This window comes from Rhinolophus hipposideros, assembly GCF_964194185.1.
Source record: "Rhinolophus hipposideros genome assembly, chromosome: 16".
In the NCBI taxonomy this organism is placed as follows: domain Eukaryota; kingdom Metazoa; phylum Chordata; class Mammalia; order Chiroptera; family Rhinolophidae; genus Rhinolophus; species Rhinolophus hipposideros.
The window spans coordinates 4,318,581-4,344,788 of NC_138062.1; the positions used below are offsets into that span (position 1 = coordinate 4,318,581).

At 38.6% G+C, this 26,208-nt stretch overlaps 1 protein-coding gene across 11 annotated transcripts in view; it reads right to left on the reverse strand.

Moving 5' to 3' along the window:
- Positions 1–25,632, reverse strand: part of TNIP3 (TNFAIP3 interacting protein 3) — a 114,064-nt gene extending 88,432 nt beyond the window's left edge. For 7 of the 11 annotated variants that reach the window (XM_081075715.1, XM_081075711.1, XM_081075705.1 and 4 more), the window contains exons 1-2: positions 25,543–25,632; positions 13,467–13,551 (exon numbers count right to left, since the gene is read on the reverse strand). In XM_081075715.1, coding sequence (XP_080931841.1) covers positions 13,467–13,540 — 74 coding nt within the window. In that variant the 5' untranslated portion in view covers positions 13,541–13,551; positions 25,543–25,632. Of the gene's footprint in view, positions 1–349; positions 575–7,295; positions 7,382–13,466; positions 13,552–25,542 lie in introns of those variants that run through there. The other 4 variants (XM_081075709.1, XM_081075706.1, XM_081075718.1 and 1 more) reach the window with 3 other exon arrangements.
- Between the last annotated feature and the right edge of the window lie 576 nt (positions 25,633–26,208).

Here is a 26,208-nt window from a genome sequence, read left to right on the forward strand (position 1 = left end):
CCACTGTTATGGCAGAACCCTTACCTGGCAACACTGGCAACCTACTTCTATGAGTAGGTTGAGACATCGCAGCCACTTTGCTGCCCCCAACGGGCACACACACGCTAAAGGAACTTCCTCTTGCCTTGTTCTCACCCAAAGAGGTAACACCAACCAGACCTGAGAGTGCTACACAATGGGTTTATTAGGACCGCTGAAAACCAGAGGGTTTTCACCAAGAAGACACTATAAAAACTGCAAATGCCTTCGGCATAATCTGCAAGTAAGAAGAGGATTCTTTACGCAAGTCAAAGCTTTCCCAAAAACAGTATAGTAGTCTTTATTTAGACCCAAATTCTCAAAACTGTACCTCGTTAGAACTTGTCAGGCTGAGGGGTTTTCCACACTCTCTGGCAACATTTTTCATCTTTACACAGAGTCTGGGCAGCTGGCAAGCCGCTGGCAGTCTCTGCATGCAGAGACCCCTATGCCCGTCATGCCCTGACCAGCGTGCTCGCAGCTCCCCACGCGCTTGGTAACCACCAAGGAACTGCTGATTAGAAAACATTCTTTCCCTATGACAGCACAGTCTCCTGCAAAAAGACGTGTGGCTGACACTTACTGCACGATTGATTGAATGATGGGGAATGACTGCCAGCAAGGAGGCCGTTGGCTGCCCTTTCCTCAACACGTTTTGTTTGTTTTGGTTTTTATTCCCTCAGAGAACTTTGTGTTGCTTTTCATCCAGCAGATTTCTGGAACCCCAGCCCAACTGGCCATTTCGAGTCCTCTGCTCAGGCTTTATTAAGAAAACAAAACCAAAACTGTGCTGGAAAATAACGTATCTTAGGTGGAACTAAACCAGGAGGGAAGCGTCCCAAAGTGAAACTGGTTCTTTGGATCTGCTAGGTGAGAGTGAAAGTAAAGGTCATTTTTTGGTAAGAGACTGAATATTAGTAAAAGTGGAAATGTATGTAGGGGAGAGTGTAGGAGTTGAAGGTCAAGGTGGAAATTTCGTGGCTGCAATAACTGATTAATTTGTGAATGGACTCTAAACCACGTCAGTGAATGCTTCTGACAAGCTTGGATGAGTAGGGGGCAAGAGAGGAAGTTTTGGGGTGTGAGGAAAGTCCAGAAAACATGCTCATCAAATGTTCCACAAAAGGGGACAACTGGGTAGCCATACTGATGCTTTCGTTAGTGCTTGAAAGGACCATAGGAAGACGTGCCACAGAAACCACAAGGCCGCCCCATACAAAATGGTGTGTGGTCACTGGCCTGCTTCTGACAACAGGCTCCAGAGTAGGACATCTGGTTAGTAGGCATTGTTTTGTGTCTCATGTGCTTAAAGTTAGTTCCTAAGCATTAGTGTGTAAGCTTCAAAAACTCCTGAACTAAAAATAATAAGCTTTCTAAAAGGAAAAGAAACATTATGGTTCCTACTGTGAGGTCATGATTTTTGCCTTAGGTAAATTTAGAGCGGGAACGTTTTTACAGGAGTTTTCCAGATGACCCTGTCATTGCTTCAGGTGATACACACATCTGTCTCTGTGCTGCTCTCCCAATCTTGTGTCGTCATGGAAAGAACCCTGGACCTGGAATCGGAAGAGCTGGATTCTAGAGGTGCCTCTGCCTCGAACCGGCTGTGATCTGAGCAAGTGCTTAGCCGATTCCTTGCCTCGTAGCTAAGCATCCATTCATGCATTCAGGTGGCCATATATCGAGACCCTGCTGTGCTTGAGGATCTCATCTTCCTCATGTGTAAATGAAAGGAACTACCCTAGGTCAGCTCAATGTTAAAACCATGTAATTCATTTTAAATGTCACCTTTTTTTTTTCTGACAATTGAGATAAAAATCAAGGTCCTCTGACATGATACATAAACTTATTATGTATTTATCAAAGCACTGGGCTATGTATGTCAAATAATAGCCTATATATTTCTTCTTTATATTCTTACATTATAAAAGTATGCCCATTTTTACAAGCAAACAACAGAGAAGATAAAAAGCAAAAGTTAATACTGTTCCCTCAGTTCCACCTGACTATGATAATTAGTATTAACACCAGTATTCTATATTTTTATCTATGCTCAAAAAAATGTAAGTATATATGATATTTATTTTCTTCTTTTTTTTTGAAATAAAAATATAGTTATATTATATATTAATCTGCTAATTGTTTATTTTTCATTTCTCTAAACATTCTTCCAGGTTCATACATAAAGCTCTCACCAATGATTTTTAATGACCAAATAATATTTGAAAATTATGAATAGATCAAATTTATTTAATTATTTCCCTATGATGGAATATCAGGTTTTTTAAATTATTTTTTTCTTTTTAATGTCATTATAATCAATGCTATAATAGAAATATTTGTCTAGATGTTTTTTCACATACTGGTACTTTATTTACATAGAATAGATTTACCGAAGTTAGATTGTCAGGTCAAAGGACACAAGCGTATAAACTTTTAATTATGCTTCTAGATTACTTTCCAAATTTGTATAGCGAATTTCATTTCTATCAGCTTTGTGTAAAAATTCTTATTTTCCTACAACTAAAGTCAGCTCTAGATGTATTCATATCTTAGCTGACAATGAGTATTCCATTGTTGTTTTACTTTGTATTTTCCTAATTACCAGTGACATTGATCACATTTCAACGTTTGTTATTCATTTGCTTGTTCTCTTCTATAACTATTAGTTCTGGTTCTTGACTAACTTTTACTTATGGATGTCTTTTCCCATTCCCATTTTCAGTAGTTCTTTTTTTTTTTTTTTGTCTAGTTAGCATTTTAACAATGATAAGCTCTATAGCAAAATTACAAAGCAGGGCTAAGTGGGATCGGGACTGTGGGGTGTTGGCCTCGGGAGATGGGGGTTGCAGTGTTTTACTAGAGGGTGATCAAAGGTTGAGAAGGTGACATTGGGCAGGCCTAGGAGTGAGGAGCAGGAGTGAGCCGTGCAGCTTCCTGGGGAAACAGTTCCCTGTCAAGGTCGCCAGTGCCCACATTCTACAGTGTGTTCGACGGCAAGGAGGAAGCTGTGACTGGAGGAGAGGGAGCTTGAAGGGGAGTTGTGGCCAATAATACTAGAGGTAAAAGGGAGCCAGCTCATGGAGGGCTTGTGGGTATTAAGAAAATCTTGGCTTTTACTCTTGAGGCGATGAGGGTGTTGAGCAGAGGAGTAATGTGATGTGACTTATATTTTGGCAAGATCACTTTGGCTGCTGGGTTTAGAGTATCTTATAGGGAGGCAAGAGTGAAGGCACCAGAGACTACTCAGAAAGCTATGGCAGTAACCCAGGTGAAGAGGCTAGAGGTTTGGAGAGAGCTGTAGGTAGTGGCGGAGAGGGAGAGAAAATGTATGATTTGAATTTAGCCAGTAGAGAGGGAAAGAGAGAGAGAAAGAGTTAGTTTAAGGATGGCTCCGAGTTCCTTTAGGCTAAGCAGCTGGAAAAAATGGAGTTGCCCTTTACTGAGACAGGAAAATCCAAGGGAAGAGCAAACTGGGGGGGAGTTAGAGGAGTGACGAGTGTTTTTTGAGCTTTTATTTGGGATGTCTTTTAGACATCGCATAAAGACATCCTGCAGACATGTGGGGTAGGCAGATGAATATATAAGACTTGATCCAAGTAAGCTTTTTGCTAAACACTAGTTGTGTTGCCTCATTTAGTCCCCAACACAACAAGGGAGCTGTGGTTACTGCCTGATTCACAGGTAACTTGAATATAATGGTGATCAACTCAGTTCTTCAAAATAATCTACAATTTATTCATGATTGTCAGAGACATTTTATCATAGACACATTAGTTAAGGTTCTGACTTTTTAAATACAAATGTATTTACAATCTTGAAATATTAGATGTGGACATATCCTGGGCTTTTTCTTGTACTATGCCCTGGAGAGTACAGAACTGTCTAATGTTATATTTATGGGGGTAGCCTTTGACATTTTGACTCAAGGTAGAAATAAATTTAAGTATTGAATCCAAAAGGGCAAAGAGCCCCAAGCAAAAAGATGTGGTCAGGTGGAGGAAAATCTCACTGGAAAAGAACAGTCACCTAGGGTCACATTAGTGAACCTACCCTGAGTGTGGTCTGGGGTTTTTGTTTTGTTTTGTCTTTTGTTGTTCTTTTGTTGGTGCAGCTAACTACTAACAATTGAAGAGAACAAATGAAGGGATGCTGAATGTTCAGAGACTTGTTTAGGAAAACCGCCTCTAGATGAGTAAAAAACAATGATCAGTGACGTATTTTAACTCAGAACATAACACAGACATTAAGCTTTGACAGTTGTAAAGCAGGAACTTCTAAATCACGAAGGGAAATTAACAGGTCTCAAGAAAATCAAAGAAAATTCCATTGAAGTTATATCTACTCAAGCTTGGTAGAAACAGGGTGTACCAGTACGTGATTTATAATAGTGAAATGTCAGTGAATTAAGCAACTGATTCTATCTGGATGCAATATTTCTTTAAATCTTACTCTACACTAGTTCATGCCTGCTGATTTTGACATGTCCTATTTAACTGCTCTGACACTGCGCTCAGGTATTCGTGAATGCAAACAACAACAAACCTGCATATTTGGGGCCTAGCTGGCCACACAGAGGAGCAGGGCAGTGTAGACTAGTGGGGCAAAAACTGGATGTGGTGTAATAAAAACATACTCTTTGTCTTGATCCCTTGTTCTTGGCAGAGCTCCTGAAACCCTTGGAATTTCCTGAGTGGTAGGAGCTGTTATTCAGAAGGAGCTCTTTCTGACCACACCTAAGTTTGTGCTGATGAGGGGACCCAGGGCGGGTCCCCTAGATTGCTTCAGGCTAGTGTGCCCAGAGAGGGCCAGGAAGCTGGGCACCAGCTCCCTCCCACCCCCCCACCCTTGCCCTCTCCATTGCTTCCATGTGGCTGTTCCTGAGTTGTATCCTTTATAATAAACCTATACATGTGAGTAAAGTGTTTTCTGGGGTTCTGTGAGTCGTTCTAGTGAATTGTTGAACCTGAAGAGGGTTTATGAGACCCCGCAAATTTATAACGGATCAGTCAGAAGTATAGGTGGCCCCTGACACTTGTGACTGGGATTCAAGATGGGGGCCGTCTTGGGGTCCCGACGCCGTAACCTGTGGGATCTGTGCTAAGTCAGGGTAGCTGGTGTCGGAATTGGATTGAATTGCTGGACACCCATTTTGTGTTGGAGAATGGGTGTGGGGAAAAAGCACTCATTTTGTGTCAGAAAGAAGATGTCACAATGGATAGAAGTGATGCTTTTATGAACCCAAGCAGCACTAGACATAAAAGGAATAGTGAGTCCAGCGGCGATAACAGGCTGCAGGCCAGCCTCATAACTTCAGGGCGGTAGAGTTATGGCACGTCTCACACAGACGGTACGTCCGCACTCAGCGTTGTTGATAGGTTCTCTGACTTTAAATGAAACCATGAATAATGAAATCAATGTTCCCCTAGGCTAATGGATAGAAACCAGAGTTAAAAACGATGCCGTTTTAGGACCTGCTGGGCTTATTTGCTGCTCTGACGCTCGATAAAATAATTGCAGAAGAATCAAGAGCCTCTATGTCTGCTCCCAAGTGAGGCGAAATGAATTCAGTGACATCATTTTATTATGTGATTTTCATTCACTCGCTCAACAAGTACTTATGGAAGTTTACTATGGGCTCAGAGCTGTCCTAGATGCCCCTTTCTCTTATTGTAAGAAAGAAGTTAGTGCCACATTTTCAAGTAATGTATATAATCATACCAAATTTTAGATGACTGCTTCTAAGAGAAAATGATTGAAATTTGAAATATTTTTAAGGCAAACCATTTTTTATACCATAACCTAAGTTGGTTGTTTTGAATACATCTGTACGATGATTGAATGCTTACTACGTATGTTTCAGGAACTCTATCTGTTATGTTATTTAATACGTACAATTATTTTTAACCCCATCAGGAAGATGAGAAAATGGAGGTTTTGGAGAGATTAAGTAATTTACCTAAAATGTGTCATTTGAATTCAGGCAATCTGACTCAAGAGACCACACTCAACCATAATACTGTTGTTTTAAGAGTGTCACTGAGCTGGTGGCTGCTCTTGTCAATAGATAAGGACTCTTGCTATCAGGTTTGCTCCAAAGGGCAGGTGTCAGTTACTGATGAGAAGGGGCTCCACTGTCCTCTAATAAACACACACTATAATAAAGAAAGGAAAACTACCACTATATAGGATGAAATAAATCTTTTGCTCTGGAACATTTCTAATAGCCTTCAATTGAACCAGGTTTGGCAATCACATCTTTAATAATAAAAGCACTCATGGTGCTTTTATGAAGGGGACACTTTCCAATCTATTGCCTGGGCTTCAAGATGCTGTTAGATATTAGCAGCTACCTGATCCAAGTTCCTCCACACATTCTCCAAAATCCTAACAGATCAACAGGAAGAGCAAATAGAATCCATAAATGACACACGTAGCATAAATAAGTGTCTTAGGCTGCTTAAGCTCCCATGACAAAAATGCCACAGACTGGGGGCTTAAACACAGAAATGTATTTCTCACAGTTATAGAGGCTGGAAGTCCAAGATCAAGGTGCTGGCAAACTCAGTTTCATTCTGAGGCCTCTTTCTTGGCTTTCAGATTGTGACATCTTGCTGTGTACTCATGTTACCTCTTCTGTTTGGCGTGTTCAGGAAGGGAGCCCTGGAGCCAATTCTCTGGTGTCTCTTCTTAAAGGGGCACTAATCCTATTGTATCTTCCCCTCCTCTGATGACCTCATTTAATCCTAATTATCTCCTTAAGGCCCATCTCCAAATGTCACATTGGTTAGGGCTTCAACATAAGAGTCTGGGGGGGACGTAATTCAGTCTGTAGCAATAAGAGACAGATAATACTACTACTACACATTTCAATCCCAAGGCAGCAGAGCTAGCTTTGGAAAGCATGGCAGAGCAGGTCTAGTGATGACAAGGTTGAAAAGAGAACAGAAGCGTGGGAATCTAGTGAAGATGAACATTAATGTAGTCTCCCCCAGAAAGAAAAGTCCTCATTATTTCAGAAATGGGTACATGAAAGAAGTGAGTATTTATACTGCCTTTCCTGTGTAGGATAGCCATATAGTTTGGGAGGTAATTTCTTTTTATAGAAGTATTCCACGTAATAAAGAAGAAATGGTAGAATGCTGTTATTTTATAAGAATAATAACGCACTGATGGATCTAGCCAATTATCAGAGGCTGAGAGCATCACACACACACACACACACACACACACACACACACACACACACAAAAGAGAGATGAGCAAACTGGTCTTACTTTGTGTGAGAGCACTGTGAAGTACCTATCCAAAGCCTTCAGTTTTCTATGTTTTCACTCAGCAATTGCACTTTTAGGAATTTATCCTAAAAAAACAAAAGTGAATATGCACAAAGGCTTAAATACAAGTTTGTTTGTTGTACCATTGTTCCTAATAGTAAAAGAGTGAATTCAACCTAAATGTCTCAAACAGGGAATCAGTTAAATAAATATTGATACAACTGTATACCTGGGTACGAGAGAGATAAATATTTACTTGGGAAAATATTTATGATACACTTACAAAAAAGTTTCAAAAACAACCTTCACCTTATGGTCCTATATTTAAAGAGAAAAATAAAGAGGTAGAGAGAGATTTGAAAAGTCTACCAGTAGTTATTTGGGATGGTGGGATTAAATGTGAGTTTCCTTTCTTTTTGGCTGTAGTTTGCATACACTAAAGCCTTTGCATAAATTTAGCACCTCTTACAGTTGCCACACACAGAAAGAACTGATTTATAACTCATGTTTTAATGTTATAATTAGAAAAGAAAAACTACTTTCAAAAAGAAAGAGAAAGAAAGACAAGGAGGATAGGAAGGTGGCATGGTGGCAGCTAATGTGTATTAATCAAGAAGTGTTGTGCTCTGCATAGGAGTAGAGCAGCCTTACAGGCAAAATTAGTCTCCACTTACCACTCACTCAGCAAACTTTTTCAGAGTACTTACCACGTGCTACCCTCTGTGATCAGCTCTTTTACTATAAAGAGCACCTAACCATTCAGCAGATAAGACACAGGAGAAATTGGAAGTAACCAAGAACCACATACAGAAGTTTACTTTTCTGTGTAGCTTGGAACCTACTCTAAATTTAGATACAAATGTGAAAAAAACTTTCCAAGCTGTGTAAAATAGTAAACAAATGTAAGTATGATTGTGGATAACAGCGCCCCAAGAGTCACAGTCAGTATTCCTAATAATGACAGTCCAGGGTATCTGAGTTTTGTTGCTATTATTTACATTTCCCTTCGTGTTTGTATTCTAAAGTCAAGTGTAAGGTAGTGCAGAGTAAAACAAAAATTTTGAAAAAGGCAAATCACCCACCCAAATGCATTGAATCTTAAATTTTATTTTGCTTTTTAATGTGCTGGTATTTTCTCCAACAATTGAAAACACCAATCTGGTAATATAAAGAGAATAATGGAACCTACATGGTTAGTAAGATGAAAGGCACTGCGTTTGGAGAGCAGCTGTCTCTGGAGAAGAACCATTCCCTGAATGTGAGAGAGAAATGGTTCCCTAGTCCAGTTGCTTCAGAAAGTGAGACCATGTGTGAGGTAAGTAATTATAATTCTATCTAACAGAGCAGTATATTCGAAATATGAAGTGGCGGCTAGAGTGCTGTGTCAATATAAAAATTAGCAAATAATAAAATGACTGAAAGTGAGGGGAAAAATGTATTTCAAACAAATTCTGAACATAACCTGCCTTCTCTCTAAAGTAAACTTGTATTTGCACACAGACATACATAGTGTTCAAAGCAGAAATTTATCAGAGATGAGAAAACCAATTCACTGAGGGCACAAAATTAAAATTTTCAGTTTATATGAAGGCATGAAAGAGAAAGAGCCAAACCAAAACAAATTGAAGTTTCCAAACTTGAGTCCCTTCATTTTGTACCCCATAATTTCCTCACTTAGTATATTTATATGATTTCCTGTCAGAGCAGCATGAAGAGTCACAATTTTCTTATTTCTAAATTACCGTGAAAACCGAATTTTGCTAATGCGACATCTTCCATCATGTTAATTGGCTTTGAACCATGTGGAGTGTGAGCCACTGAAAATGAATGACTGCTTCAGAAGGCTCAGCGTGGTATTTAATTACCAGGTTGGAGGAGATGCCTTTAGCTTGATCTGAAGACTTCTGCAAAAACAGCAAGTCACTCAGCTGGCCACAGGGTGTCTGGTCCCCCTGGGGCCTCCTGTGGGCCTCCAAGCAAGCTCCATGCTCCCCAGTTCACGTTAAAGCTGTCAGATCCCATCTGCAGTACACAGATTTCATGCTGAGAGAGGCAGGACCAGCCCTTCCCAGAAAAGGGATGAGGAGATGGTTTGCAGAATTCTAATTTGGTATCCTTTCCAACAGGATCTCCCCAAACACTTTCTAGCACATAGTAGGAGCTTTACAAGTGATTGTTGTATTGAATCGAACAAAGGGTTAAAGTAAGCATAAAGTCTGGAAAACAGACAGGACGAAGGGGTACTACAGATACTTTCTGGGGCATTGAATATGAGCTAGACCTCGGTCGATGGAAAGTCTGTGTCCTTCCCAGGGGCGTGGTATGCATAGAAGAGGCTTTTCTGAAATGTGCTTTAGAGAGTCTGGCTGCAAAGAGCCCCTTGTCTTAAAGTTCTATGAATTTATCCATCCACTAAAAGTTAATTGTGTTTAATATATTACACATAGACACATGGTTGAGATGCTACTTTCTTTGAAAAAAAAAGAGACTTAATTAGACTATTGTTCACAAACTCAACATGATTTTGATGTTTATTAGTTTGAAGAACTGTAATTTCTGAAAAACTGACAAATTTGTTTTGTGACCTTTAATATCGAAACTATTTAAAGCATGACTAAGAGTTAGTAAAACTTATGAGAAAAACATTATGATTTATGATGTTCTGTGAGTCATTAAAAACCCTTATTTAGTACTTAAAAATCAATTTCTCTTCTACCCAACAAAACGATATGAATGGACAGAAAACAATCTGTCTGAGGCAGTAGATGGTACCATTAACTGCTTTGCAGTGTGGACATCAACTACGTAAATGGATTTTCTCCTGGCTTTCCAGAATAGTTTCGTTTAGAGTCAGGTAAGAAGGAGGTTAAAAATAATGTAGGCAAAAAAATTGTACAAATGCTGATTATATCATAAAAGAGATCATTTTAGCTTTTGCTTACCACATACATAGTCTCCTTCAACGAAAACATCTGCCTGTCACCCCATAAACATCCCTATACTTCTCACCCCTTTATGAGCAAAAAGAAAAAGGAGCTTTACTGGACATTTAATAGCCAGCAGCTGTTTGGCTGCCAAATACTGCATCTGGAGGAGACTGTGGTATTCACATGGGGAAAAAAAACAAACGAAAAAAACTATTGTTTAATTTTCTTAAAGTACACCAATGTTTTGTATAAAGACATTTGAATACTTTGAATATGGGGAAAGACACGGGAGCTCCTTAGGTGCATTGCAACCAGTACACTGTTCCCAGAAGACAAAGAGTAATGAAGATTGTAGTGACCGTGTTCAGTACACAAGTTGAACGCATGTTAACGTGCATGAGTTCAATGCCAGGGAAAAGGGGCACTGCATGAGAATTTAACATAAATTTGATTCTTTTGAGATTCCCTCTACTTGAGGCTCTAATAAATCATAATAGTTTTCCTTGCTAGGTTATCATTATAACTTTCTGAACACATAATTCATTTCTGAAAAATGCTTACATTTCTTAAAATGTTAGGGCAGGGAGACATGTGCTTTAAAAAAATTAAAATGAGAGCTGGCAGTAGAAGAGTACTTCTAGACAAGGACGACCCCAGATCATAATATGTGGAGTGGGGCTGCTTTTAAAACAATATGCTGTGTGATCCTGTTAAAGGGGAATATGAAAGCCACAAAAATACCATATTTACTTTGATAATGCCCCACAGAATCAATGTTGTTTGCTTTACTCTTACTTTGAAAAGAATCTTGCAATGACAGCCATAATACCAATATATAAATCTGCTAGTGATGGCAATCGATTTTCATCCCTGCAGAACCTAAATTAAAAGGGATCGCGGTCAAGAGAGAAAGAGGGGTGACAACACTCACTCTCTTGTTCCTGCCCGGTTGCCTCTCACTTCCTTCTTCTTTCTTTCTCACCCCCTTTGGGACAAAGACATGAACTGCAGTATCTCTCTATCCACTATCTTTCTGGACCCCATGTTACATACACCTTAAAGGTTATCCTGAAAACCATCTCCTGAGCATTTTAAATTACTGTCAAAGGACCTACCTTTCTTTCTTTCTTTCTCTCAGAAATACAACAATTTTACTACTATGGGAAAAATAAGCACTAAATTCTGTGTAATTGTCATCATTGGTAAAAGGAGAGAACCTAAACACGAACATGCGTTGCTGAGGAGGGAAGGCCAGAGAGCGGAGGACTTGGGAGCTCACAGTCCTTATAGTTCTCCACATGGGACAAAAATGGTATGCGTAGAAGGGGTGGGAGTGAGGGGGACCTCTACCTCTTTGCAGAAAAGCTAAGGATATACGGATCTTCAAAACACAGAAACAGGGTTTGCCTTCCTTCCTCCCTCCTCTTCTTTCCTTCCTCTCTCCCCTTTCATTGTTTCTTTTTTAAACTGCATATATTTGCCCAATATGGACCTCTGAGAATGAGGTATCATCTTTCCTAGAAATTACTCAACATCATATGTTGTGTTCTATGCTTCTGCTGTCACATCCATAGTATCTTAGAGGTTGCCAACAGAGTCAGCTAGTCTTCAGACTACTCCTGTGATGCCAATCTATATATTACTTACATTTTATGAAAATGTATATGGAATACACCAATTCTTATTGTAAACCTACCGTTAAAGTGGGTTATATGTTGTGTGCTGAGTTCTTTCCCTTGACGTAGATAAAATCTTATCAGAGAGACAAGACTTACACACACAGCACAATTATGGAATCATAAAAAATAAATGCACAATAAAATGCTAAATTTATATAACTAAAGACTAAAATGCATGTTATAGATACTGACTGTCACTGGTTGGGAGGCATGGGAGAAATCAGCGTCTCTATGTTTATCCAAACTTCTAGTCTTCCTCCTTCTCAGGAAAACACTGTTTCCCACTGAGCCTATTGTCAGACCTTGTTCACAGGTCTCAGTGGCTGCCCTTGTGCCCAGTCACGATTCTCATGTTTAGAAGTACAGATAGGCCCCTTTTAATGAAGATTTTGACAGATCAAGAACCCTGAGAACATGTTTCCAGACCCACAGGTTAGGAGAACCCTAGTTTGAGAAACACTGACTTAAGAACCTGAGTCTTATTTTCTTTAAATTATCATTTGCCTAAAAGAAGTTTTGTCTTAGACAGAGAACATTGGCCTATCGAATAAGTTCTCAGCTACTTCGTCTCTCACTCAAGATGTGTTCATAGTACATGCCAGATGTGGAGGCCAAGCTGGATGGCTCACTGGTCCCACCACGAGTCCTCACCTTTCCTAGCTTGACATTTTTGTACACCCTCTGCCTTCAGCCTAGAATACTCTTTCCTTCTGTTTTTTCCATGTCCTCCCCGCTTCATTGCCAGAAATTAAATCAAATGACTCCTTCTTCATGCTTGTCTTTATGCTCATAGCTCAGAGTTTCACCTTCTTCAGTAGCTCTTTGATGAGGGAAATCATTCAACATATATTATACTTAGGTGTGTGCGTGTGTGTCACTTCTCAACTGCAAGCAGCTAGGACATACTGGATTCATGTTCCGTAAGCAGCTTGCACATAACAGGTGACAAATAAGTCAAAGAAATAACTATATGGGTCAATGAATAGAGCGAGGCTTGAGAAAAAGCCATAAAAGGCTGATAGAATATGGAAAGTGGCCAAGGAAGGGATTTTTTGATAAGGAGAGAAGGAGGGAAGGCCAGAGAACGGAGGACTTGGGAGCTCACAGTCCTTATAGTTCTTAGTGTATTTCTCACCCTATACCTGAGCTAAGGAGTAAGTAAGTCAGGAGAGAAGATATAGCTACCTCTTCACCTTATTAATGAAATAGAGTTATTTCCTAGGAGAAAATCTGTGCTATTCAAGATAAATTATCTTAAGGGCCAAATTTGTCAAGGGAAACTTACCAAATACTTTAAAAATCAAATAACCTTCATAACCCACCATAATCCTTGCCCCTTGGATGGCAGTGAAAAATTGTTCAACTAGCAATAGCAATGACAGTAATGAAAGAAAATGTGTTCCAACAATCATGCTGTTAGCCAGTGTCTTTTTCTTATCTTTCTGTATGGTTCTATCAGACACGTTCTCGTCTACTCTCAACAGACTCATCATCTTTGTCTGAAAGCAGAAGCACTCGAATTACTATTAGAGGCCTACGTCCTCTAAATAAAACATCGTTATTACCTTTCAGAGTCTTCAGGCTGGTTGGTGAACATTACCAGTTTCTTTTCGTGTTTTCTCGTTTGTTTATGAGTCATTCACGTGGAATCTAAAAGAAAAAAATATAAAGGACATGAGGCTTGGATATGTCTCCAGGGAAGATAATTATGTCAGTCACTGGAAGAGAAAACCACCTGTTCAATGCATTTTCGTCAAGAGCCATGTTTTTATTCTCATGTCTTGTTTTCAGCACTTGCCGGTTATGAAAAGATAGATCATAAACTTGCCTTCTGCCTAGTTTCAACCAAAAGTAAAACCCTGGGTGTAAACATAGAGACTCAGTCTTTCAATTTAGGAAGCGTCTCGTGACAGGGAGAAATTGTCCAGGAGTGAGGGAAAGAAAGGGGGACATTCTAACACACAAGTCATAAACTGTTAATGTTGTCAGACTGAGATGTTTGCAATTCAATTAGCCAGAGTCCAGGAATGGGTTCTCCAGGACACCTGGAGCTTTCATTCCTACTTTGTGTCCAATAGGAGTTAGTGATTATTTCCATGAGTCCCAAGATAACAAGTGAATGTAATGTGACCATTTAAAACAAAAACAACTGTTGGACAGAATTTTTTCATTTCCCACTTTTTTTCTATTTAATATTAATTGCAACATAAGCACCAAATTATGGTCAGATATTACAGAGACATCATAGTACCTCATGGGGCTTATAGTAGATTGAAGCATTTGAGGACCCGTGTATGTTTTAAAAGCCAATTCCTGCAGGCACTTAACACATTTTAAATGTATCTGGAAACCACTAATTGCTATGATCCCGTTAGAAAATTTAGGCACTTCAGGTCTGTGGGAAACATGAAGCTAGCTTGTCTGATTTTTATGAGTTTCTATTGAATTGTAACAACAATAAAAAAAAAAATAAAAAATAAAAAAAGTTTGCTTGTTAAAATGCTCCCAGAAGGATTTGCTTCAGCTATTGGCAAGATTTCTGTATATAGTGTGGGAGGGTAGCTTTTTAATTTTGTTTTGTTTTCCGCTTGTGACAGCTGTTTAAAAGTCATCTGTTACCACCATGGTAGCCAGTTACTAGATGAAAGCAAACGCTTTTCAGGACTGTTGTAGGAACTGGACCACCAACTACTACAGCTCTCATTTTACTCGGGAAAATTATAGAAGAGCCGAGTTTCTACACATGGCACTCTGGAAGTATTACCCAGTTCTGCAAATGCATCGAAGAGGAAGGCAGGGTAAGGTGCCACCTGACAGAGAGTGACTTGCAATAAGTGCCCATACTGTAGTTTTTAGAAAATGAGGTGTATAAAATTCAATTAACTAACTCAAATAAATGTATAGTAAGCTTTAAAAAAAAAGTCTCTGATGGTTTCATTGTTCCTAAAATTACTTTTTAAAGAATGCTGATTTCCCAGCAGACCTGAACGGACACACATAGAGTCCCGGAGTGTCACAGAATCATAGAATTTTGAGATCTTAAAGAATACTCTGAGAATTATGGCACCATCATTTTACCAGAGAGGAAACAGAAGCCCAAAGAGGACAAGTGATTTGGCCAATTATTAGCCGATTGAGGGTTTGATGTCAAGCCATTTAACTGCCAGCCCATGGTTTGCTATTATTATTTCATAACTGAACATTACACAGAGCAAATTCCAAGTTTGAAACGAGGCGAGTTCTAATTTTAATATTCAAATATTTTTTAAAGTAATATATAAAATCATTACATTGTAAATGAAATCTCATAAAAATACATTTCTTGGGAAATGACATTGTATTATTTGAACACTGGTGGTAAACAACCTCCAAAATAGCACGTGAAAAGAGAAATTTCCAGACTTAAAATTTTATAGAGTAAGATTCACAGATAATCCCGCTGAGACACTGCAAATAGACAAGTGTTGCCCTAAAGTTCACCGAGCATTACATTTCCTTTCTGAATGTCCTTTCATAGGCTGGAATTTTACACTTGTTCTTATTCTATCCAGGAAGACAAAATATCAACAGATGATAATCAGAAAAGTCAATATCCCGGGCATAATTATAATTTCCAATAGTTTATCTGTTTCTACCAATACAGATATTTTCCAACAGAACAGTAATGAAGACGATCAGAAAGACACTCAGCCATCAAAGGGCTTGTCTTTGAAGTGGAAGCAAATAAAATCAAACCAACTGAGGACACAGGACTTTTCTCAATGTCAGTGACTTCTTTCCTTCTTTCCTTCCTTCCTTCCTTCTTTCCTTCCTTCCTTCCTTCCTTTTTAAAGAGAATATTAGAGAAATGAACAATTTCAGAAGTCTCAGGAGACTTAGGAAACATTGGGTGCCTCTTAACTTTATCTTCCCTAATTACAAGTCAGGGTGACGTTAAATGGTAAGAAAAGGAATTCTCCTGAGGTTCTGTCTCCTATGGTTTTTCACTGAGCAAAAGCACAAAATCAGTCTGGATGGGAGGCACGGGCTTCCTGCATTTTTATTGGCTAGTGTGGAGACATGAAAATAGACAAAGCCCCTAGTACAACAAACCCGACGATGCTGGAGCCAGAACTCCCAGTCTCAGCAGCACACGGCAGTCACCTTTGAATGTGGTTCACTAATTCCTTATAAAACGCAATTCAAACATTTTTATCTTGCTAAACATTTTAAATATTTGAAACAGATCCCAAATGCTTAAAACACATCCTAAATGGAACCAACCAAGATGGACAGAGGACACCGTGGACTTTCATTAAAGCAAAGTGTATCTGAATACTGAGTAGTAGAAAGATAAAGGGCAGATAGGGTACCTGACCCTTCTCCACCTGTGCCCATTCAAGGTGAATTTCTTAGATGTTTCATCCTGAAGTATTTAATTTATAAGTAGTTGAGCTTTTACTGCTTGACTATAATGTCTGCCTGCTATCTTCCCATTTCTGTTAATTTGGGGTAAAAATCAACAGCTCGGTCGTGTTCGTGGCATTTATCATCTAGCCTACTGAGTCAGCTAAGAAGCCATTATTTCACCCAGAAATGTTCACGTATGTGGTCGACAGAACACACAAAGTTTATATACTGTCATCGTTGATACGAGTGTGACTATAATACAACTACTCTCTGCCTACAAAGATACTGTGAATTAAATACTGAGATCTTCCAAAATTACTTCTAGAATATATGGCACATACTTTTGAATAATTTGGGAAAGACCTAATTTATCAGGTTAAAGTTTGGTAAATCAGGAGAACTTTTCTGTTGCCTCTTTGGTAAGATGGGGATAATATCACCTGCCTCTTTAGGGCTGTAATGAGGCACATATGTTCTATGTCACATATGTTAAATATGTACAGTAGTGCCTGGCACGTAGTTAGTATACCATACTTGCTCATGGGTGTTGTTTAAATGGAGTCTTAGGAGGGAGGAGGTAAATAATTGTGGTCATTTCACCGTCTTGAGTAATGGTAGGTGGGAGAAGCTCACATTGGGAGAGCTTGGAGTATGGGGGGTTGGTATGGATATTTCTTTTAAGGCTCCTTTTGAAACCTGTGATTCTAAGAGTTCAAGTAGAGAAATAGGTGTTTGCCTTCAAAGAGTCATCATCCTGTTGAGAAAACAGGATGACTTAGAGGCCCAAATCCAGGAGTTCTTTATGCTCACATCCCCGGGACCCAGCATGGTACCTGGCTCACAGTAAGGACCTACTATTTTAAGAGTAGAAGAAGGAAGGAATGATTCCTAATTGTAGACAGAAAAGATGTTAAAATGAAAATTAAATGGTATTGACAATTAAGAATTTGAGGATAATCGGACTTACTATGGCCAACAGCTTGAAGAGGTTTCTTTACTTGAAATCTTAGAATCATACAATTTCCAAGTCAAAAGGAGTCTTAGAAGTAATACGTATATAAAACCCCCCATACACCAATGCTCAGATATTGTTTATTTTTGCCTTTTTTAGGTATGTAAAAAAATTGAAATCAAAAGGGCTTAAATTTTTACTTAAAATTATTTCATAATTTCATTTTCCTGGGGGAAGATTAGTATAAACCACATAGAAAATTTCTGGGAACCAAAGATTACAGACGTTAGAGTACCTAACTGGCTGACAGCATCCTCTAAGCGGAAAGCCAACACACTTTTCTGTTTCCATCATTTTGTTACTTTCTTCCTCTTCTTCTCCCTTTCTCTTTCTCCTCTTTTTAAGAAGTTTCTTACTGCTCAAGAAGCAGCTGTTGCTTTATGTTTAACTTAACCAAGAGCTGTCCTGGATTTTTGGATGAATTTCAGTACATCAGTGAAGATCATAAGCTGTTTGATTGTTTAAGCAGAAGTTTACACAGTCCACAGTTCCAAAATAACTCAACTTTAGAGGATAAACTTACTTTTGGAAGTAAACCAAGTTTTATGAGCTTCCCACCATTCGTGGTGACAGCTTTTCATACACTTGGATTTCTAAAGTCAGGCTCAAGGGCGAGGATGTGTTACTAGTCATAGTCAACTCTGAAAAAATAGTTTTACAGACCTTGAGAGTGTCATGTTCAAAACTGCCGAAGAATTCTTCTGCCATTTGTAAGTTTGTCATGTTGGTGAAGGCTATGCCACAGCATTGGAATATATCAAAATACATGTGCGATCGAAGGCATGAAAGCTTCGCTGAAGACAAAATATCTGAAGCTGACAAGTGCTTTTTATATAAAATGCTCTTCCCTCTGGGACATACAATTTAGAACTCATAGCACTCACCCAGAAACTCTGTTTCATGTCAGTATCTACTTTACGAAATTCAAAAGCCAACGTCAACCCTGTTTGATACAGTGAGGATGAAATGTCTTAGGTAAGTACTAAACCATTGTGAAAATTGTCATCCTTTATGGTTACATGCATCTGTATGTAACCATAAAATTTTTATAAGGTAATATGCTGAAAAACATATTCATATATACTTACATGTATAATGGCACTTACACTGATATTTTTTAGAAACGGTATTACGGTATCTAACACATAAAGAGCTTTCTTGTGCATAATCACATAAGAGATGAGCAAGTAGTCAGCTGATCAAACAATTGGTTAAAATTGAGATTCATGAATTATAATACCTGAATACTAGGCTAATTTGTTGTATCTGAAAACACAGAAGCTCACCACAGTTGCCAAGCCCTCTTTTCCACATGGGCATCTACTGATGGTGTCCCACATGGGCTTTCTGGCCCACCCCGAGGCTTCTGGGAATCCTAGTTTTAGTTTCTTTACAAGAGAATTTGAATTTTAAGACATTTACAAAGCTGTCTGAAAACAGAATTCTTTTAGAGCTTCATGATATTTTTCCAGTCTTTTATATTTGCCTCACCCACATCCAATTTAAATATGGCAACTCGCCTGTGTTATTCCAATTAGCTTGCATAGAAACCACAATTCTTCTACCTTTATTGTACTTATATATCATCAGCTTATATCAATTTTATTTAAATCATGCAATGGCCAAAAAAAATAAGATTGTCATCAATAGTTTGGGGTAACAAACAAGACTGACTCTTGGGAAACATGCCACTCTGCTTTTGGAGACAGAATAAGGGACTGTCCTGGGCTGCAAGCCTCCCGAGTGCCAGTCTGCATGTTGTGGGGAGAAAATTGACAGCAGGATTTGTCCCTGCTGCACGGGTTAAGTGGAGGTTGGAAAATGAGCCATATTTTAGTCAGGAGAAGGAAAGTGCCTGCAGGGTCAGAAGCTAAAAGAAATTGGTGACATCAGGTGTTGGTAAGGCCTGTGGTGAACAAGTGAATGAATGACCCACCTAAAGCCTTTAAAATTCAATTTAAAAAAGTAAACTGGACAAACTACAGTGGTTTTTTTTTAAAGAAAAGTTCCATTTGTTTTCAGCAACTATCAAGAGTTTATTTTTCATAGCTTTTTGTAACTTCCAAAGCATGACTTAAGTTGCTAATATGCATATAATAGTGCATGACAGTTTCGAAATCCTTCTATTATTAGTAAGTAAGAAACAGGAAGAAAAAATTTCACTAGATAAAAAACCAGAAGATTTTTTGTTTTTATTTTATTCTTCTGGTCCCAATTCCTTAATGAACTAGTTGTGTGATCTTAAGCATTATTAGTTATTTTCACTCGAGTTCAGTCCTCTTCTGAAGAATGAAGGCCTGACTGGATTATTTCTAAACGTCCCTTGAATTCTAAAACGCTGTGACTATCACTGACAGGTATTGACTGACAGCATGGGAGACGGTGACTAGTATCACTCTCAGGTTAATGCTTCAGGCAGAAAGGTGACACAGTGCTATTACGCTCCATGTTTGGCTCTCCTTAAAGCAGAATGAAGTGACTTGTACAAAACTGGAAAATAAATTGGGAAGCGAAAGGGTCAAACAAACTTTTCTCTATGCTTAATATTCTATTATGTTGGCTGGAAAGAAGTAACTCCAATCATTGTATAAGTTCTCTCTAGTGCTTTTAAACCAGGGACAATAGCGTGCCTTTCACCTGGACTACTAGAGCAAGAGTCCTCGCCACTCGGCTCTTCTCCTGTCTTGGCTCCCTTCCATTTGTCTCTGCACTGTAGACATAGTGTTCTTTTCAAAAACATGTATGTCTTGTCATCTCCCTTCTCTCCACCCCCACAATAAAAACACCAGTTGTGGTTTTCCACTACAGTGACCAACGTCCTTATTATAGCTAGCAGGCTCTGTTTGTCTCAAATGGGTCACTCTTGGATATAGGAAGTGGTGTTCTTCGTCATGTGGGAACACTTCTGGTTTTGAGAGATGCTTACAATCATCAATCCCAATCATTATAGTAACCCAAAATGCTCCCCTCTTCCCCCACTGAGCCAGCAGTGCCTTCCAGCCTCTTCTCTGTCACACATCGGCCTTGAAGGTGCTATTCTCCCTCCTGCTATGATCTTTGAAACTGCCGTTCCTTCTCCTTAGATTGTCCTTCCCCTCAAAATAAATCTTTCCTGACTTCTCATATTGTACCAATTTCTGTAATGTAGACTCCTACAACGGTCTGTACCGCCGTTCTATAGCACGGATCTCCATTGCAATTTCACTGATCTGCTGTGTACACCACTATTTGCTTAAGGCCGTTCTTCTCACTGGTCTGTCTGCTTGTGATTTTACATCTATTTAGTTCACAGCTGATTGCTATCACCTCGTGCAGCGCCTGCAATGGGCCAGATGCTTCACACACGCTGAAGGGTAGTAGTTAGGCCAGCAGTCACTTCACATAGGTCTGTGACACTTGCAATACACAGTCTTAACTATGGTTTTCCAATAATGCCTTAGTTTGGTCTAAGTCACTCTTCGTAGCAGTTTGCACGTTCAAGAAGCTTTACTCCTAGAGCTCCCTATTAAAGTCATTGTATGGCCAAAAAAAAAGAAAGAAAAAGAAAGAAAGGAATTCACTTAGCCTAGAAACAGGGACTATAAAGTATATTAGGTAATGGTAAAACCAACCAAAATTTATAAGCACAAATCTAAGAATCCACTAAATTATTTCAGAGAATTTCTATGCAGAATTAGGCAAATGCTTAAGGTTTTTAAGAATACGATGTGATTTTTAAAAATGAAGCATATGTTCCTGGTTTTCATTCATTTATTTCATCTAGAAAATAAAATTCCTATATCTAGCAGGTACTTAGGCCCTTTAACCACAGTGTGGAAGAAACTGGAGAAGAGGAAAATTACATACCACTCTCATTTACTGTAATGGCTCGAGGGAAATTGAGAATAAGAAAGAGATTTTTGTCTACACATTGTTTGGCTAAACCAAAAGAGAGAAATACCCAATAGAACTGCTGTGTTTTTTTTTTTTCTTTTTCCATCTCATATTTCTGAGAAAGGTGTCAAATTAGGGGACTTTTATCATCTATTTCCTTCTAAGAAGTATTTTTCTTTTATAGCAATAAAGTAAAATTCTCTGCCACCACAGGTCCTCTGTTGCTCAACCACATCAGGGCACCTGCACTGTTTCTGCGTGAAAAACTGACGTCTGGAGACTGAAGTTAGAGAAGTTCCTGAACCAGGAGTGAGGAGACCAAGATTCTGTTACCAAGGCTGTCACTGAACTTGCTAGTCCTGGAGAAGGTGTTTTCCCCATCTCTGAAATGAGAGGAGACTGGACAATATATTGGCTAAAGGTCCTTCCAACAAGTGGGTGCTGTGAAACTCGTGACGCTAGGGTGTATGTACAGCACAGTATGGCTCGTGACATGAGTGTCTTACAGGCTCAGTGAAGTAGGACCCGTGGCCAGTTCTTCTCCTGAAGAGGGGTCTTGACCACAGCAAGCTGGCTCATTCTGCATCCAGATAAGCATGGGTTTGCTCTGGGTCTTTCTGTAGCTCTACTCTGGGAGCTATTCTTGGACCTTGGATTTCTACTGAAGAACTTCCTCGAGGTTCCTCTAATTATAAACTCACCTTTCTTAACATGTGTGTGTACTGAAAAGATAAATGGATTAAGAGTCAAAAGATGTGGGCCCCAGTCTGTCTCTGACTCTCAAGAAACTTGTGACTTTTGGCAAATTATTTCAACTCTCTGAGCCCCAATCGCCTCATCTGTGATAAGGATAATACTTTCTGTCGTCAAAGGGAAGAACATAAAGATGAAATTAGAGATTGCATTTGAAAGCCCTTCCAGTTCATGTGCACTATGAGATTTGCCCAGAGTTGCCTGGTGAGTAGGAGGCTCTAAATAAATACGGTGGAATTGAAATCTTTACCATTCAAAACTCACTGGAAAGCCTATAGAGAAAATGATTTTTATGGCATCTGAGTGTGGATGTTGACTGTTTTGCTGATAATCATGAAAATGTGAGAATAAGGATGCGTTGCTTGTTTTATGGGATTATGCTTCAGGTGAGTATATTCTAATTTACAACAAAATTCTAGCAATAGAAGCCATATCAGAGACTATACTTCCAAAGTAATAATGAGAAGAAAAGAAGAAGAAGAAAAAGAAGAAGAAGAAGAAGAAGAAGAAGAAGAAGAAGAAGAAGAAGAAATAAATAACAAATAATATATATATAATAATAGCATTCTAATTATTATTAAAATCAAGCAATTACTACATAGAAATTACCTTGGAATTTTAACATCAGGTGGCTATTCCCAGATATATACATATATATGTGTATATATATATATATATATATATATATATATATATATACATACACACACACACATATATAACTATACTCTCTCAGTATGACTCAAATGAAGGATGTTTGATTATAATAATAGTTGATAATGACTGAGCTCAGCCCTGGGATTTTAATAAATGTTTTTTGTTAATAATGAAAATTTGAGATGAAACTTGACCCTGGACACTGAATTTCAGATACAAAATCCATCCTTTGCTTTTAACTTATGAAATTCAAGATCCTCTCAGATTAATTTTATAGTCTCTGCCTTAGTCTTACTTTAAGTTATTGTTTACGATTATATTTATATATATATATATATTCTTGTTTTTAAATAAGCACTAAAACAATCTCTAATTAGATATTCATCTTATTTTTGACACATATTTAGGTAGGATTAAATTTGTCTACATTAAATGCTTCAAAGCCGAGAATCTTCCTACTTATTTTTTTCAATTATAAAGCACATTTGATTGTTTTGCGATGATTCCGATATTTTATGGTCCCCTCTGAGGAAAATTAAAAAGAGAAGAGTTTGTTCTTGTTTAAGCTGAACAATTTTTTTGCTTATTTTAATATTCATAATTTAATTTATCTTCCCAGAAACTTTTAAACAGCTTCTCCTAGCAAACAGTTGGAAAATGATAATGTATTCTCTAAAATGAAGGTAAAGAGTGAATATGGCAACCTACTGTAAAATACACTGGTGATGTCCCTTGTAAGTACACCATCTGTCTTAGAGTCACATGGACATAACATATTCTGTTTAGCAGTATTTATTCACACCAGAATAAACATTGCACCATGTTTATAACTTAAGATGTAATTTAAAATTGAAGTGGGTAATTTACCTTCCAATACATTTTTTGAATTACACTCCTTAATATGTTTCTTCTTGCAGAATTTATACATGCCAGATTAGCAAAAGCATAGAATAGTTAACTGATTACTTACCATCAAAATCTATTAACTGTGTACTCACTGCCCCCCTGTGACTAGTTCTCTGTCATCCAAGGTTTTTTACATCCTTAGATCAATTAAGGGATCTGTTTGTTGAGGCTGTGCTTTGCAGCCACTAGAATAATTTTCACCCATATGTTGTTTTTATTTTAAAACCATGGGGATGTTTAATCTTGGCAGTATTTTCAAATAAAATTAATTTTTTACTCATGCTCTGCACAATTTCAGTAGAGAGACATTTTTTATTCTTGCCTCTTTCTTAAAGACTTGAGGACATATGTGTGGAAAGTACATTTCTTTTATTCTAAGTCCTTCATCCTTCATGGAAACAATAGTTGAAAGATTCAAACTGTCACAACTCCCAACAGATGGGAAAACCACTGTGAGGAACAGCTTTGTCTGAGAGGTCTTCATTATCTGATCTTAATAAGCACAGTTTAGAAATTGATCATTAATGTGCTGAAGAATAAAGCATTAAAGAACATTTTTTAAAAGATAACAGTTAAAAGGAGGCCTATGGTTTTATCCTCAGCAGGAAGTATTCAGTTGACAGAGAACTTAGTAAGCATCTCAGCCCTTGTGCCATCCCCCACCGCACCCCCCAAATAAAGAGGCCTAATCTCAGTGGAGGAGGATGGTCAGGGAGCAGGGACCTTGACCTTGACTGATTCGGCATTTGAGACTGATAGCCGTCTCTTCTACCCAGTGCTCAGTCCCTTAGACACCTGTTAAAAACTTCTGTTTCTTCCTCAGTCATGTCTCATTTATCTCATTAAAACTGGGAAATTGTATAGTGGCTGCAAATTTCAATGGAAACATTGTACTGGAAGCTGATGGCATACTAATTAAGATGAAGACCCAGGTGGAGAGAGGGAGTGGGAGCAAGCAGGGGGCCTCCGAGCAGGGGAGGGGGGTGTTGGGAGAGAGAAAAGGAAAGGAGAAAATGAGGGGGCATGTTTTCCCTTATTTTCAGACTTTAACAATACATTATAATTCTGAGTTAAAAAAAAAAAAAAGCTTCAAAAAATTGAGGAGAGCATATCTGAAAACACTTTGTTAACCGAGACCCATTCCACAGAGACTCACTTGTGGCACATTACACCAAGGCCATGTGCAGCCTCACTCCGAGGGAACAGGCCTTTTATGACACTTAAAAGATGGCTTTCTGGGTTTCTGCAACTGGGCATTGCCTGAGATTCCCAAGAAGAATGGAGGCCCTTAGCACTTCACAGCAGAAATTTTATGGCTCAGCTAGAAACTGAATGTTGCTAGTTTAAGAAGACATCATAACTGCTCAGAGGCTTGGAGTCCACCTTTGTCCACTGCTGGCTTTTAAAATGGCCTGCCTTGGACCATTCCACAACCTAAGGAAGTTGTGGAAAATGTGACTATTTAAATACAAGTCCAGTGATTTTATATTCAAAAACACATTCTTTTCTAGCTTTTTCTACCTCCCGTGAACATAGTTACATCGTCCCATGAACACATGAGGACGATGGCCCTACCGTGACACACACTGCCTCATCCTTGCACTTGTCACTGTTTCACCCACATTGCTGAAGCCCGTGATAAGCTAAGAGGGCGAGCATAGTAAAATTATTCATATGACTACCTCCATTTAGTTATTATTTACAGAATAGTTAGAAATAATGAAGTCAGCAGGATAACATTCATACAGTTAAACGTGTCATTTCAAAAGCTCACTTATCTGTCGTGCACCAAGGAGCTAACTAACTGGCAGAAGCTATAAAAACTTTAAAGGAGAACATCACACATTGTTACATTTTATAAGTTCTAGCTTATTGTCCACCTGGAATACATGAAACCATTTCTTAATTGCTAATATTATCAAATTCACTGTCAATCACACTTGCCATTTTAATATGAAAACTTCAGGCTCTTTAAAGAGAAACTGAGTTACAGCCAACTGTGATAAGTAAGCAAAATGAAAGCAAAGGCACAAACGTGTCATGTTACTTACCAGCCCCAAACACTGCCAGTCCCTCTCAGACCTAGGCAAGTGTCCTTGCCGGGTCAAAGAGGGACGTGGAGAGGTTGTCTTTATGACTCTTTGAATCAAACAGTAACTCAGTGGTTTAAGTAGAAACATATTTTGAAAGGTTAATCCACCCATGCACAGGGAAATCCCTACTCTGGTGCCAACAGGCTATTAATATTTACCTCTCAGACACAAATACAACCTCCGGATTGAAGATTCACAACCTATGTGAAAAGACCACAGAGGATTCCCTCTTGGTCTCTATGTTGTAATGGAAACATGAGAAAACAATGTACCTCCTCAGGCAATCAGGGTACTACAGGAAATCCACCTGCCCACTTAATGGAAAAGTTCTATCAGCTTAATAGGGCACAACACACAAAGATCAATGTAGAATTGATATAATTTACTGTAAGGACCACAGAGGTCACACACTCATTTCTAGGAATGTTCCTCTGTTCATCTTCCTATTTTTTTCCCTGAGAGAACTAGCACCAGGTTAACATTTAAACACTCATCCTTTAAAGTAATTTAGAAATAAACCCACTACCTTTAAAAAAGGAGTTGGTGCATGTTTTCTTACTTAGAGGGGAAATTATATTTATAGTCTTGGTTGCTTCACTGGCATTATAGGACAGGAATCAATGC